This window comes from Stegostoma tigrinum, chromosome 16 (genome assembly GCF_030684315.1).
Source record: "Stegostoma tigrinum isolate sSteTig4 chromosome 16, sSteTig4.hap1, whole genome shotgun sequence".
Taxonomy (NCBI): domain Eukaryota; kingdom Metazoa; phylum Chordata; class Chondrichthyes; order Orectolobiformes; family Stegostomatidae; genus Stegostoma; species Stegostoma tigrinum.
Genome location: NC_081369.1, coordinates 11681659 through 11697791, shown reverse-complemented (window position 1 = coordinate 11697791; position 16133 = coordinate 11681659). Strand labels below are relative to the sequence as shown.

At 40.4% G+C, this 16133-nt stretch overlaps 1 protein-coding gene across 5 annotated transcripts in view; it reads left to right on the top strand.

Annotated features, from left to right (window-relative positions):
- Positions 1 to 16133, top strand: part of wdr59 (WD repeat domain 59) — a 78728-nt gene that overhangs the window by 45450 nt on the left and 17145 nt on the right. For all 5 annotated transcript variants that reach the window (XR_009446771.1, XR_007249087.1, XM_048546432.2 and 2 more), the window contains 3 exons: positions 2284 to 2417; positions 8642 to 8723; positions 14180 to 14292. Coding sequence is in view for 3 of the 5 variants with exons in the window: in XM_048546432.2 (XP_048402389.1) it covers positions 2284 to 2417; positions 8642 to 8723; positions 14180 to 14292 (329 nt within the window). In the remaining 2 variants the exon portion in view is untranslated. The remainder of the gene's footprint in view (positions 1 to 2283; positions 2418 to 8641; positions 8724 to 14179; positions 14293 to 16133) is intronic.

Below are 16133 nucleotides of genomic sequence, written 5' to 3'. Positions count from 1 at the left end.
TTGAACAAGCAGTGAACCCAGCCATTATAGTATCATTGACAAAAGAAGCACGAGTAGGCAGTTCGGCCCTTTGAGTATGCTTCACAGTTCAATACCGTCTGGCTGATTGTCCAACTTAGTACACTGTTCCTGCTTTCTCCCCGACCTTTGATCCCGTTAGCCCAAAGAACTATATCTAACATCTGTCCTCAGTTAAGGAGATTAAAACAGTACCAAAGAGACCAACACTGTCTCGACATTACAACGTTTCAGAGTACTTGATGGACTCTGTTTTTGGTCATCCTGAAGTTTTGAATTGTAGTATGTGAATCCAAGTTTTCTTTGTTGTATATACATATTTCTTGAGCTCTAAATATGATATACTAAGTCGCATCGTATTTTCCAAAGTTCTTTCTATTGGAAAGCATTTATCAGCCACATCTGTGCCTTCCTTTTTTTAAATTGTTCAGCACACACTCCATCATCTTTTGGACACGCACTCTCCTGGCACACCTTACCAAAACAAATGCACATGCTTATCCCTTTTATCGTTTTTCTAATAACCAGTACGTACATTCAAATTCTTTAATTTCCTTTTAATCATAATGACGTTCCATTCCTCCATCCTCTTCATGATGATTATTCTACACAGTATCCTGACATGCAGTTTAGTAGAGTGCTCTTGTCCAGAGGCAACAGAACCGTATCTTTGGAATTCAATGGCAAGACAGTTGAGATGAGTGAGGATGAAAGCCATATACCAAGATGAATGTCTGGATTCAAGCTCCACCTGCTCCAGTAGTGTAATAACATCACTGAGCAGGTTGGTTAGAAAGTATCGTATGATCAAGGTGCAATAGTCTTTGCAATAATCAGCGATGTGCCCTTAAAATCAAGTCCAGGATTTTGAGGGGACCAAGATTGCAACCTGTTAGGCTGAGTCTAACGCAGCAACTGGGAGGGGAAGGGAGTGGAATTTACTTTTGCGGGCATTAAAGGGAATGACTGCCTTCTGATTTTGAACTGAAAACAATTGTGATTTATTGAAGTTTGGAAGTCAAAAGCAGTTGAGAAAAAACATTGAAAGATAGACATCATCTGACATTGTTTGCAAGCTAATCTCATTTTCGGATATTATCTCACCCTCTGATAGCATGCAGTTGAGACAGGAGAGTTGTTGTAAAGAGGTTGATGTAGTCAACTTGAGTGAACAAGGAGGAGAGAGAAAATACCATCTTCATTCATGAATAATGTCTTTTAGTACACAGAGTCACATTTCACACCACTCCCTCATTCTAATAACAGAAACCACACTCCATCACTTCAGACTCCTCTTTGGATGCAGTATACATGGCATTTATGTTGAAAGTAGTCATCAACGAGTGGTTGATGATACAAGAATCATTGTGATTAACCATGTGTACTGCTATACATTGTCACCAATACAGTGGAACAAAATTCCGCATGTGACCTGCAAGTTCTTGTTTTCCACTGATTACATTTTCTAAATCATACATGCCTGTTCCAGATGTAGAACTCAGGATTTAATTTGTGCATTAGACTTCATGATTGATTCGTTTCCTATGCAGTTTCCTCCACTACTTGTCTATTATTTTTGTTTGAAGGCTTTTGGTTTGGATCACCGAGAAGTTAATTGTTTTGTATTCGATTAAAATAATTGCACGTGCTATCCCAGTATTAAATTTAAGCTAGATTTTGTGCTTGAGCAATGATTTTAGTTTCTGAACACAAAGAAGGTTTTGTTTGCTCCTGACCAGTTTGGCCTGTTGTTGACATTCGGTTTACACTATCAACTACAAAATCATTCAACTTGGTATGCAGTTCAAGAGTTTCTGGGTATGTCTGACATATTTGTTTTAACAATTTTGAGGGAGCATGATAAAATGGATCGTTTCATTCACAGGCCTTTCACAGTTCAATCTTCAGCTTTGAGCCCTTGAATGAACATCGTAAATTCCTGGAGAGACTTTTGAAATCACAGGATTGATTGGAATCTGGTTGGATGTGGGATCATTCTGCTAAGTGTAAACCTATTTAAAGATGACATTGCAGTTACCTGAAGGACCTGCAATATAAATTCAATGCTATGCCTGAGTTTAAGTAATTTAGAACATAATAGCTTTGTCTTCCCCCTCACAATGCTCCAAGTGTTCTTTAATTTATTATAATTCTGCTTTAATTTTTGATAATTATGCAATAACTAGATCCATTAGGTTAAAAACTCAATCCCTCCCAACAGAACTGACAGAGCAACTGAAACTAAAAAGTTTTTCCTGTTCACAGAAATCACGTCGATGGAAAGGAAAGCGAGAAGGAACTGACACAAACAATCGACCAATCAAAGCTGCAGGAAAAGTCATTATTCAAGACATCTCCTGTCTTCTTCCTGTGCACAAGTCACTCGGTGAATTGTATATGTAAGTGTCTGAGATACATTGCCATTACATTGGATGGAAAATGGTGATATGCAACTCAGTTTTTTTTCCCCTCATCCTCCCTCCCTGAAGTATAGATTACATCCTGAGAGGATTATGCTTTTACTTTATAAAATATGAGTTCAACACAACAAAAGTACGATATACGCTTCTGATTTTTGAATTACAGGAACAGTCTAATCTCACAATTAAAGGTACTGAGCAATTTGTTAGGAATAGAGAATTTTAGCACTGAACAGAGTTTGGACAGACTTGATATAACAAGGTGTTGAGCTGGATGACCACAGCAGGCCAAGCAGCATTAGAGGAGCAGTAAAGCTGATGTTTTGGGTCAAGACCCTCCTTCAGAAATGGGGGAACGGAAGGGGCCTCTGAAATAAATAAAGAGAGACGGGAGGCGGATAGAAGATGGATAAGAGAGGAGAGGAGAGGAGACAGACAGGCCAATCTTCTCCTTTATCCATCCTCCATCTGCCTCCCCCTCTGTCCCTATTTAATTCAGAGTCCCCTTCCCCTCCCCCATTTCTGAAGCAGGGTCTAGACCCGAAACATCGGCTTTCCTGCTCCTCTGGTGCTGCTTGGTCTGCTGTGTTCATTCAGCTCTACACCTTGTAATATCAGATTCTCCAGCATAGGCAGTTCCTACTATATCTTGGATAGACTTGAGTTACTTTCCTTTTGACCTGAACAGTCTGAAAGAAGATTTAATTGATATGCATAGAATTATGAGGAACTTAAACAGAATAAATTAGAAGGACCTGTTTCCTTTAGCATTCTAGTCAATAAGGGAGGCATCATATGTGAGATGCGTTGAGGAGAATGGCTTTTTTTTTTGTCCAGAGAGTGGTGAGGATTGAGTCGGTGGTGAAGGAATAAGCAGCAGATGACTGGATCACAGACTCCTATCATTGTTTCTGTTGCTTTGGTTACAAACATTTCTGTTTGGAGGTCCCGAGACCATGAACACCACAGCACCTGCATTTCCTTCATTAACCCTCTCTGTTACCTCTTCACAAAATTTCACAAGTTAATTAAACATTATTTTCTCTTCAGACATCTCTACTGGTTTTCTTCAAATAACCTACATTTAACCATGACACTGGCCTAACTTGTTGTTTGTGGAAATTTCAACAATGCCTGTACTGTAGTTGCTGGGCTTAATTTGATATCCTGTTTTGATCAAGGATGCTGTGTTTGGAATTCTCCAGTCCTGTAGAAAGTGCCCCACAGTGTGAGGAAAAATGAAAAATATGGCCAGTTGCTCCGCAATTTACACTTTTACTTGCGTCATTATCCTTGGATGCCTGTCATTCAGTTCTGTTGCATTATCCACTTCAAGTACAGATAGCCTACCCAGTACCATCATCTCATCTCATTAATTCTAAACCCTTCTATTGTCTGAATTAGCCATCATGATCCGGGAACGTGATCCCCAGTTGATTCAATTCCCCTTTCACCATTTTAATATTTATTGGTTTGCTTCTCTTATTTTCTGCTTCATCTCCCCACTGAATCCTATTTTCTGTCAGACAAGTTGACATCCAGGGAACTGGCTTTGTTTGTCTTGTCTTTCCTTTTTGAGGGTATATATATCTTTAATGTGCCTGAAATACATCTACTTTTGAAGGTAGCCCACTATTGAGCTATCATTTTCCCTGCTAGGTTCTGCATTCAATGTATTGACCTGGTATTTGTTTGTTCCCCATTGATGTCCATACACACACATGCTCATTCATTCACAACTAGGGTCAACAAGATAGAAGAAATGGATTATTTTGCTGGAAAGTTGTGGGCAAAAACAAAATTAAAAGGAGGCTCGGACACAGTTTTGTAGAACATTTGTGCTTGGTTCAGGATAAATAACACCTTCTGCTTGTGAACTCTCCCTCCCACTCCCTGGGTGATATGCCCATTCTAGGCCTTCTCTAGCATCACAGTGACATCACCCCCAAACTGGAGGAGCAGCACCTCGTGAGCCGACAGCCCAGTGGCCTAAACATGGATTTTACCAGTTTCAAAATCTCCCCACCCCAAGGTCTTTTCCCATGACCACCCCTCCCTTTCATCCCCACCTCCTTGACCTGACACAACCTGCCCATCTTCTCTCCAGCCTATTTACCCCCCCACCTCACTGACCAATCCCCACCATTATCACCATCCCACTTAACTTCCCCAGCCCCATCCCTCCTCTTTGTTTATTTCTGAGCTCCCTTCCCCCTCCCATTTCTGAAGAGTGGTGCCGACCCAAAACGTCAACTTGCCTTCTGCTCTGGTACTGCCTGGCTTGCTGTGTTCCTCCAGCTCCACGCTGTGTTATCTCTGAAAAGGAACAAAGTCTGGATTAAGAGTCAAAACCAATGGGGAAATTACCTGACTTTTGCACTTTGTTGCTTTTTGGCCGTTTTCTCACATTGTTGACTCTGGTCATTCTCAAATTGGTAGCCTCCTGTTTGATCTAGGTCTTGACTTAACTAAATTTTTTTTCTTTTTAGGCTCTTGAACTGTTATTTCTTTTTCACTCAGAAGTAGAGAGAGAGAGATATCTGACTTGATTGCAGGCTTTCGGAAGTCTGTGGTAACCTGAATCTCTTCTGTCAATCTGTGACAAAATTGCTTCAAAAAGCCAATCTGAAAACTGTGCTGGGCAGTTTCTCTACTTTTAACCCAAAAGCACCTGGTAACAGCTTAGTCTCTCCAAAGTGTCCAGTCTAGTTCCCATAAAACTATAGCTCTTTGGTAACTAAGGAATGTAACCAGAAGATGCTGGAAAAACGCAACCCCATCTGGGCGTATCGGTAGAGAGAGAAACAAAGTTAACGTTTAGGGACTGGTGTGATCTTCTTCAGAAGTTGTTCAGAACTGCTGAGTTCTATCGATGTAGGGGATGCCACCACCTTTTTGAGCAACTCGAGCTGGAAAATAAATGTTGACTCAGCTAGTGAAGCCCATATCCCATGAATGAATAAAATAAATAGTCTGAAAATCATAGTCTCTCTTTTTTAAAGTGGAGAAGGGGAAAATGTTTTCTCCAAGGTCATTTAATGTAGAATTAGCAAGTTTTGAGAAGATTTGTAGCTCAGGTTGAGGTTCTGGATGTGACTGTGCTCGCTGAGCTGGAAGGTTAGTTTTCAGACGTTTCGTCACCATTCTAGGTAACATCTTCAGTGAGCCTCCGACAAAGCGCTGGTGTTATGTCCCGCTTTCTATTTATCTGTTTAGGTTTCCTTGGGTTGGTGATGTCATTTCCTGCATTGGTGATGTCATTTCCTGTTCTTTTTCTCAGAGGATGGTGGATTACTCCAAATCAATGTGTTTCTTGATGGAGTTCCGGTTGGAGTGCCATGCTTCTAGGAATTCTCGTGCATGTCTCTGTTTGGCTTATCCCAAGATGGATGTGTTGTCCCAATCAAAGTGGTGTCCTTCCTCATCTGTATGTTAGGATACTAGTGATATCTATCAACATCAACTAGCCACAAAACGACATGACCCTCTATCGCTAGTATCCGAACATACAGATGAGGAAGGATACCACTTTGATTGGGACAACACATCCATCTTGGGACAAGCCAAACAGAGACATGCACAAGAATTCCTAGAGGCATGGCATTGCAACCGGAACTCCATCAACAAACACATTGATTTGGAGCCAATCTACCATCCTCTGAGAAAAATAACAGGAAATGACATCACCGATGCAGGAAATGACATCACCAACCCAAGGAAACCTAAACAGATAAATAGAAAGCGGGACATAACACCAGCGCTTCGTTGGAGGCTCACTGATGATGTTATCTAGAATGGTGACAAAACGTCTGAAAACTAACCTTCCAGCTCAGTGAGCAAACTCACGTCCAAATGTAGAATTCTCTTCCTCAAAAAACAGTTGTCATTAAATTTATTAAAATTTTTGATAGACAAAGGAGCCATTGGTTAAGGGGGCTGTCAGGTGAGTGGAGTTGAGACCACAAGTGGAACAACGTTGATTTAACTGGTCAGTTCAATAGTGGAGCAGCCTCAAAGGTCCACATATCTTAACTGCTGTTCCTAAGTTCTGTGTTGTTTTAAAATCCGAAAGAACTGCAGATGCTGTAAATCGGGAACAAAAACAGAAGTTGCTGAAAAAGCTCGGCAGGTCTGGCAGCACCTATGAAGAAAAATCAAAGTTAACATTTTGGTTTGGTCTTCTGAGGAAGGGTCACTGGACCCGAAACTTTTAACTATGATTTTTCTTCACGCTTGTTGCCAACCTGCTGAGCTCTTCCAGCAACTTATGTTTTTGTTCTATTTCCTTCTGTCTTAATCCACATGTGTCCAGGAAAACTTGAATTATTTTTTAATTAGCCTGTTTGAGCATGTTATGATACATTCCAGGAGAGGTAAAACTTAATTCTCAAACTTCTGGCCCAGAGTTGGAGACACTGCTGCAATACCACAAAATCCCCTCAAGGATCATTAAAAGTTCAAGATTTTCTGAGCAATTTAAAAATATTTTGTTTTATTTCCAAGGTACTTTTCACTTTTTCGTTCTTTTACGTGGTATGCAGATCACTTGTTGAACCAGCATTTATTCTTTATCCCTAGTTGCCCTTGAAAAGGTGATGGTGAGCTGCTTTCTTAAACTTCTGTTCCATGTGGTGTTGGTATATGCGCAGTGCTGGTAGGAAGGCATTTTCAGAATTTTGACCCAGCAACAATGAAAGAAGCATGATATTAGTACCAAATCAATAGCTTGGAGGAGAACTGGTGGATGGTGGTGTTATCTGCATTTACTACCCTTGTTATTCAAGGTAGTGGATGCCATGGGTTTGGAAACTACTATTGAAAAAATGTTGATGACGAGCTCATGCAGTTCATCTTGTACTGTTTCTGCTGTATGTTGTTGGTGAATAATGTGTTGAAGGTGGTGGATGGGGTACCAATCAAATGTAATTCTCTGTCCTGGACAGCATTAGGCTTCTTGCATTCACCCAGGCAAGTGGGGAGCATTGCATCATGCCCCCAAGTTGTGCCTTGTAGAGAGTGAACTGGCTTCAAGGACTCTGTGGTATTCGCTGACCTGACTGTTACAGCCACAGTATTTATATGCTTGGCCCATTTCAGTTTCTGGTCAACGGTCAGTCTTGGAGCTTTGTCTCAAGATGATCACGGTAAATAGTTAGATTCTGTCTTATTGAAGATGGTCATTGCCTCGCAATTTGGTTGCACAAATGTAACTTATTACTTATCAGCCCATGCTTGAATATTTTAGTTTCAAAAACTCAGAATATCAGAAGGGAATAATTATACTATGAAAACCTAAGCAACAATGAAGGTAATTATTATTTATTAGGTCAGTTAAGAAAGCTAGTGAGGAGGTAAAAGAAAAAGGCTCAACTGCAGTAAATAAGAATCTAAGTTTTGTGCATTCCACAGTTGGTTACATACTGTGCACACAACACTGCCGCAGGCACCATGGTTCAGGAAACGAGGAGTTAAACAAAGTAAGAGAACAAGTGCTGGTGCACTGCTAGTGGAGTCATTCTTCTTTCTTGTCAGAAGCTGAAGATATGCCCTTTGAGGCTTGTGTTCAGTTCAGTGACACAGAAATTTACTTTCCATGATTTTCAATTTCTTATTTGGTGAACTTCCAACCCCCACCACTGCAATCTATTCAGCATATCGCAGCTTCCAAGTCTGAAAATCAGTGGACTCCCCTGACGTTGTGGTGCTGTTACAGTCCTCCATAATGGTGAACTTCTCTCATTTGCAACTGCGCAATCTAGCCCATTGTGTTTGGATTTTCAGAAAGAATTCGATAAAATATCACACAGAAGGTTATTATGCAAGGCAAGGGTTCATGGGACGAAGAGGATATATTTTAACAATAATTCAAGATTAATGAACAGACGGAAAGCAGAATAAATAGGTAATTTTCAGAATGACGGAGTGTAAATATTGGATTCTCAAAAGATTAGACCTTGACTGAAAATAGATGGACTAAGGGCAGTCTCTCAGAATTTCTTATAGTGATGTTCGCAGTGATGAATGGCCTCTAATATCCACCTTACTTGGGTCAGGTATAATAGCATCCACTGCAAAGTATTATTTTTGGCTCCGGTGACAATAATAACTGATTCTAACCATTTGGGCTGGCAGTAGATATGTAGAAATGCTGAGGCCCGGTCATCTTGTTTCTCTGACTTCAGTTTTTTTTTCTTGCTTTTCAGACTGAATGTGAACGACATCCAGGATACATGTCAGAAGAATGCTGCTGCAGCTTTATCAGTTGGACGAAGAGACCTCGTACAAGTACTGATCCTGCTGGTTTCCTAACTATAGTTATGTTAAGGAAATTGAAGGAGAGAGCAGTCTTATGATTGTAGGTCGAGCCCAGTCACTTGAGTCTCCAATTGTGTGGAAGTCTCACAATGTGTTTGCCTTTTGAGTAGGTTGCACTTGTCTTGCAGAATTACATCGAATATTCAGCACTGAAACAGACCATTTTGCCTAGCCTTTCTGTGCTGACATTTACCCTCAACTTGTTTGTTCATGGGATTGAGGTGTGGCTGGCGAGACCATTTATTGTTCATCCCTAATTTCCCTTAAGCTGATGATGAGTTACATTTTTGACTTCTACATTCTTTGGGTTGTAGATCCACCCACTGTGCTGTGGGGAAGGGAGGTCCAGGAATTTGAAGGAACAGCAACATAGCTCCAAGTCATTATGGTACATGACTTGGAGGGGAACATGATGGTGGTGTTCCCATGCATCTGCTGCCCTTGCCCTTTGAGTTATAAGAGCCCTTGGTGGTGATGCAGTGTAATTCTTTTAGGGTTCTTTGTATGGATGTTGAGCTTATTGAGCACTGTTGTAATTGCATTCAGCTAAGCAAGCAGCGTGTGTCTCATCACAGCCCTGATTTGTGCCTCGTAGGTGGTGAGTTATTTAATTAGGAATTCCCAGTCTCTGACCTGCTGTTGTAGTCATTGTATTTCTGTGGCTGGCCCAGTCTCGTCCTGGTCAGTGGCAAGCCCCAAGATGTTGTTAGTGAGGATTCAATGATGTTGATGTCATTTAATGTGAAGAGGAGATGATTGGATTGCTTGTAATTTGTGTGATAATATTATTTGCCACTCATGTGCCTAAGCCTGGATGTTTAATAGGCCCTGCTGCATGTGGACATTAGATGCTTCATTATCTGAAGATGGGTGGAATGTCTTTGATGAAGCATCTAAAAGGGTTTGGCCCTGTGACATGACCTTGATGAACTGCTGCAGTAGTATCCTGCAACTCAGATGGTGACATCCCCCATCACATTGTGGGCCTGTCTACAACACACAGACCGCCATGGCTCAAAAAGGCCGCTCACTACCATTTTCTGAAGGGCACCCTGGAACAGGCAATAAAAGCAAGCAGTGACACTCATGTCCTGTGAATGAACTAAAAAAAAATCACAGGCATCTTCCTGTGTATTAAGTGTGATTCCAACCAACGAATACCTTTCTCCCTAATTCTGATCGCTTCTAGTTTCACTTGGGCTCCTTGATGGCATACCATGTCAAATACCACCTTGATGTTAAGGGCAGTCGCATTAAACTCATCTGTAGCGTTCTCCTCACATTCAACTCATCTGTAGCGTTCTCCTCTTTTGTCTGTGTTTGGGCCAATGTAACAATGAACTTTGGAGCAGAGTGGCCCTGAAAGATTCCAAACTGAGAGGCAGGAAACCGATTATTCCTTTGCAAATGCTGCTGGATGGCATTGTAAAAGATCTATTCAATCACTTTGATGATCAGTGATAGACTGGGGCAGAATTTGTCCTATTTTTCTGCACGGTATATAACCTGGGCAATTTTCCACATTGCTATCTAAGAAAATCTTGGGTGCAGCAAATTCTGGAGCCCAAGTCTTCAGTACTACTGCAAGAATGGTATCGGGGCTCATAGCCTTTACAGTGTTTTGTGTATTCAGCCATTTCTCTGTATCACTTGAAGTGAATGGAATTGGCTGGAAGCTGGTACCTGTGATGTTGATATCCTCAGGAGGCCAAGAAGAAGCATCCTGTACTTCTGGTTGAAGGTGGATGCAAACGCTTCAGCCTTGTATTTTTATTATTGGTCTTCTGGCCCCTTCATTGTTGAGGATCAGGATGTTTATTGCGCTTTCTCCTGTTTTTGTTTAATTTCCATCCACATGCATGCCTGCATGTGACTACTGTAGAAATTAGATCTGATTTGTTGATTGTGGAATTCCTGTCCTTGTTCCTGTCTGTCACATGCACTTAACCTGTTTGGCATGCAATTAGTCCTGTCTTGTAGCTCCACCAGGTTGATGCCGTGTTTTTAGGTAGGCCTAATGCTGCTCCGGGCATTTCAACCTGAGGTCTTCATTGAGGCAGACTTCAGAAATGGGCCTGATTAATGATAGAGTGGGAACTATACCTGGTTGTGAATTTCCAGACTGTGGATGATTCCTGTTCTGCAGATGGCCCACAGCTCCTCTTGGTTAGTTTTGACCTGTTTTGAATAGTTAGATCTGTTCAAAGTCCATTTAACAAGGTGGTGGTGCTACAAAGCACAATAAAGAATATACCCAATAAGGAGACTGAACTTTGTTTCCGTAACAATGTGTGGTGGTCATACCCACATATGTTGCCATGGACAGATGCGTCCGTGACAGTTAGATTGGGGAAGATGAGGTCAAGTAAGGTTTTTTTTCCTCCTATTGGTTTCTTTGATCCTTTGGTCCTTTAGTACTTGGCCAGTGCTGTTGCTGGTGGAATCTCTGTTCGACTGCATTCTGTCCTTTCGTCACATTTGGTACTTCCTCCAACTGGTGTACAACATGGAGTAATGGGGAGAGTGTGTGAAAGGAAGCTGATAATCAGGATAATTCCTTGCTCATCTTTGACCTGAATCCAAAAAAATTCATTGATTTAGTTAATGATAAGGACTCTCAAGTGAACATGCTGTTGATTTATACATTACTGTTCAATCGGTAGGAAAGAATACGTCTAGTTGTCCCAGGTAGTTTCTTGGACATTGTGGGAAATTATTCTGTATGTGTGACTGTGTTGGATTGTTGTTTGACCAGATTAGGGGACAACTCTCCCAGTTTTGGTGCAATATCTCAGAAAGTTAGTTTGGAATAAAACCAGATGGGTTTTATTGTTGCCATTAGACTACTTTTTTGATTCTAGATTTTGTTTTTAGCCAAATTCAAATGCCATCATTTGCCATGGTGGAATTCAAAGCCATGACGCTAGAGCATTTGAGTTTGACCGTCTGAATTACTCATCTAGTGACATTACTAGTATGCCACTTCCTTCCTCTAAATGTAACCTACACTGCTATTTTTCCTCTTAAATGTATTTATACTTTTGGCTTAACTACTCCGTTTGATAGCAAGTTTCACGTTCCCATCACTGTCCTGAATTCCTTATTTCATTTTTGTGACATATGACTTTAATTTTACTCCTGCTAAAGCAGAAATTGCTATGTGTCTACTCTATCTAAATCTTTCTAATTGAAATGATATCCAATAGACCACCCCTCTGGATTCTCTTGAGAGAAAAGACATCCAATCTTTGGGTCTTCTCTGAGGGCTTTAACCGCTGACTTTTGATGTCATCTCTTATAAAACTTTTTTGGCAATCTCTCTACTGTTTCTATGGCCTTTATATTATATGGCAAATGGGGTCTAATCGAAGTTCAGTACAAGCTGCATATAACATCTAATCGTATTCCTCTCCAAATAAACCTTAGCTGTCAATTTAGCTGAAGGTTAACTTGCGTTGATACTTTTTGTCATTTGTGTATTTGTTATTGCGATCCCTCTGTGCTTCTGCACTTTAGAATTACTATTTTTCAAGTGATACAAAACTACTGTATTTTTCTCTCTCTCTCTCTCTCTCTCTCTCTCTCTCTCTCTCTCTTCCTTCCTTGCTGTCTATCTCGCATGCCCACTATCTCATGAGAGACAGGGGAGGGCATGCTGTCACAGACCTCAGTTACTTTCATGTCAGTAGTAGGAAAAATAGTAGGATCTTTACTACAGGAGAGATTAGAAATTCATAACAGGAGAAGGTGGAAAGTGATGTTCCACAAGGATCATTACTAGCGCCACTGTTGTTCAAAGTATACATTAAGGATTTGGACCTTGGAATTAAATATGCAGCTCGGAAATTCGGAGACTGGGATATTCAGTACTGAGGCTGCAGCAAATTACAGAACAATAAAAATTATTAAAAAAATTATAGAATGGGCAATAAGAGATAATGAAGTTTAAACAGAAAAATGTGATGTAGCTGAAGTAGGGAAGTTACTTTATTTCATGGAAGGTGCAAATCTCGGTGGGGTAGAGGACCAAAGGAAGCTCTGGGTGCAAATCATTGCTCCTGGAAGATGTGCCATGTATTATCAAGCCCTAAAAAGAACAAACCAAGTAATAGGCATTATTTCCAGAGGGATAGAATTAAACAATACAAAAGTTTTAAATTAAACCTGTATTGAACCTTGCTTTAATGCAGTTCTGGTTGCCATATTGTAACAAGCATATAGAGGAAACTGGAGCGGGTAGAGAAAATATTTACAAGGATTATACCAGAATTGGTGAAGAATAAAATCAGGACAGGATTAACATTGTTGTCTCTTTAGTCTTGAAAAACTGGATTGCCAAATGGAATAATTGAAGGGACATCGAGGGATCATTTGGCCATTGAATCTCCCTCTTAAAACGTCCTAAATTTTAAAGGGAGTGAATGGATGAAGAATGAATTCTCTGGAAGGGAAGAGCATAATCAGGGGCCATCAATATCGGGAACTGACCAGAAAATCCAATAAACTGTTGAAAAACAAAACTTATTTAGTTGAGTGAAAGAATGGAAAGAATTTGGAACATTGCACCAGAAGGAATGGTTGTAATAAACAGCACAGAGATATTTATGGGGCAACTGACAAGTATTTGACTGAGAAGGAAATTGACCGCGACAACAGTTTAGAAGAAGAAAGATGAGAAAAGGCCCACTAGAGTATAAACACCAGCACCAGTCAGCCCAATCAATCTCCCTGGCATTTTTTAATATAAAAGATAAAACTGTGATATTGGCAAGTGACTTGTTTGTGGGACACCAGAGGAACTCTCTTGCACCACCTCTTGGGATTGTTTACATCCACATATAAGAGCAGATGGCTCTGTAGTTCAACATCTCCTGAAAAAAGCGACACCTCCAAAGTGAAGCACTCTTCAGCTCTGCAGTGAAGTTTGAGCATATTTTGTGATCCATTGTTGACCTTTTAACTGAAGCAAGAGTGTTCCAACTGAGCTAAAATGGGCATTATGTGCTTTTCCTTCTTTGTTGTGTCTTCACTGTGGTGAAGTTGAGAATGGCTACTCAATCTTTTATTTCCATTATTTCTTGCATCCACAATTATTTCCTGTATCCTGGATTTAAAAATACACCTTTGGGACCATCAAATGCTCTCAATCTTGTGATCCCCAGTTTGCACTTTGGCATTTCACACAAGTTCCTTGATTTTTTTTAAAACTTGAGAAACAACAATGATGCTGTCAATTATCTGAAAACAGTTGACTTAGAATTCTTGATTTTATTGAATACATTAGGAGAATGTTTTGACTTTTTAAAAATTTGCTTCAACTAGTTAACTGGCAGACAAATTAATGGACCAACCCTGGTGTTACTGTATGGGCCAGTCTATATTTTACCATTCTGTGGTACGTACTAATGATTTCCATTGGGTTTTAGGTGTGGTCTCTGGCTGCTGTTGCTACAGACTCCTTCCTCAGCCCTCATTCAGACCCTGATGTCGAGACACCATGGGCCCGCCATCCATTTGGGCGACAACTCCTGGAGTCACTGTAAGATTGATTTGTCTAACAGCAGTAATTATAATTGTGACAAACTGATCTAGAGTTCAGGGCCTAGGTTGTCTGAAATTACCTAAAACCTGTGTGTGTGAATATCTCAAATTCTTTTTTAAATGAATTAAATGCAGGAAAATCTAAAACCGTACTTCTTGAGGAACCTTATTGACACATTGTTTTGTCATCCTGTAATTTCTTATTGTATTAAACAGTCAGTATTGAAGGCTTCTGTAGGACTATTTGCTATCTTAGCTTCAGAGGAAGGTTAGCATTCATCTAGCACCTTCACAGTCTTTAGACATGGCCTTCAGCTAGAGGACATTGATTTAAGATAAAATTGACAAAAAAAGTGTTGGTAAAGGGAGGTGCGAATGGGGGCAAATGTGGAAAAACCCAGGAAGTAGGAGTATACTACCTGAGAATATCATGAAGGCAGATTGAATCATGGTTTTTCAGAAATAATTCAGCAATTTTATGAAGAGAAAATAACTTCAGGACTGTGGAAAAATACAGGAGTATTGGACTAGATGTATGTTCTTGCAAGAGCCAGGATGACACACTGGACTGAGTCGTCTTTGTGAGCAGAAACCATATACTTTTAGTGGTATCGGCTGTTGAATAAATATTTGCCAGGACAGCCAAGGCGTAGATTTTCTCCACTTGAGAGACCTTAGTTAAATTTTAATCTGAAATATGGCACCTTTTGAAGAATGCAGGAGTTTCTTGAATTTTGCAATGAGAGTCTCAGGAATACAGCTTGAAACTGTGGTTACATTCTATTAAACCTCCTCTACCCTCCGGAGTGCAATTATATCCTTCCTGTAATGCACCAATCAGAATGATAGCAATAATGTAATTGCTGTCTAACCACTGGCTTATGTAGTTGCAGCATTAACTCCCTATACCTCAACTACTAAAGAGTGGCTTTTCTGCCATTTTAACCATTATCTCCATATTTTGATGCCTTCAAGGATTTGTGCATGTAAACTCCAAGGCCTCTCTCTTCCTTTCTAATTTCTGAATGCCCTCCCGTTATTCTGCATCTTCACGTATTTACTCTGCCAAGGCAAGCAGTGTGGAGAATATTCATGATTGTGAGTGATCCCTGCACTTTACACTTAGTTTTATTCTGATGCTACTGCTGTTGGAGAGGGTTTAAACTAACTTGGAGGTGTGGGAGGGAGCTGATTCTGAGAGAAGCTTCAGCAGGTGGAGATGCACAGCCAGAACTAGATGAGACGGCAAATGAGTCAGAAAGATATGGTAAGTATAAGCCAGTTGGGGCGTAAAGGAGTTGGCAAGGTTGGTTGGTGTTTGTTTTAATACAAGGAGTCTAATAAGTGAGGCAGAAGAGTTAATGGCATGAATTAACATATGCGAGACAGCTCCATATTCTAAGGTATAGGAGGTAAAAGGGAAAGGGGGTAACACAATATTAATCAGTGATTCAGCACTAAGGAGAGATGGCATCTCTGAAAGCTCTTCGAATGAAGCCATTATGGGTAGACCTTAAACCAAAATGGTGCAGCCGTGTTACTGGGAGTTAGAGTGAGCCCTTAAACCTTGAGAGAGAACTAGCAGGGCAAATAGCTAAGCAAGTTTCAGACAAGTGTAAAAGTAATACAGTAATGATAGCGGAGGATGGTCATAGAATGAAAGAGAGCACAGAATTCTTAAAATGCACGAGGAGAGCTTTTTAAATTGTTATTCGGAGCATCCTATGAGCGAGAAGACTCTTGGATGTAATTTTAGTAATGAAACCGTGGAAATGATTAAAGGGTCAGTGGGGGAGCATTCTGCAGGCAGCAGTGATAACTTCATTACATTCAAGATTG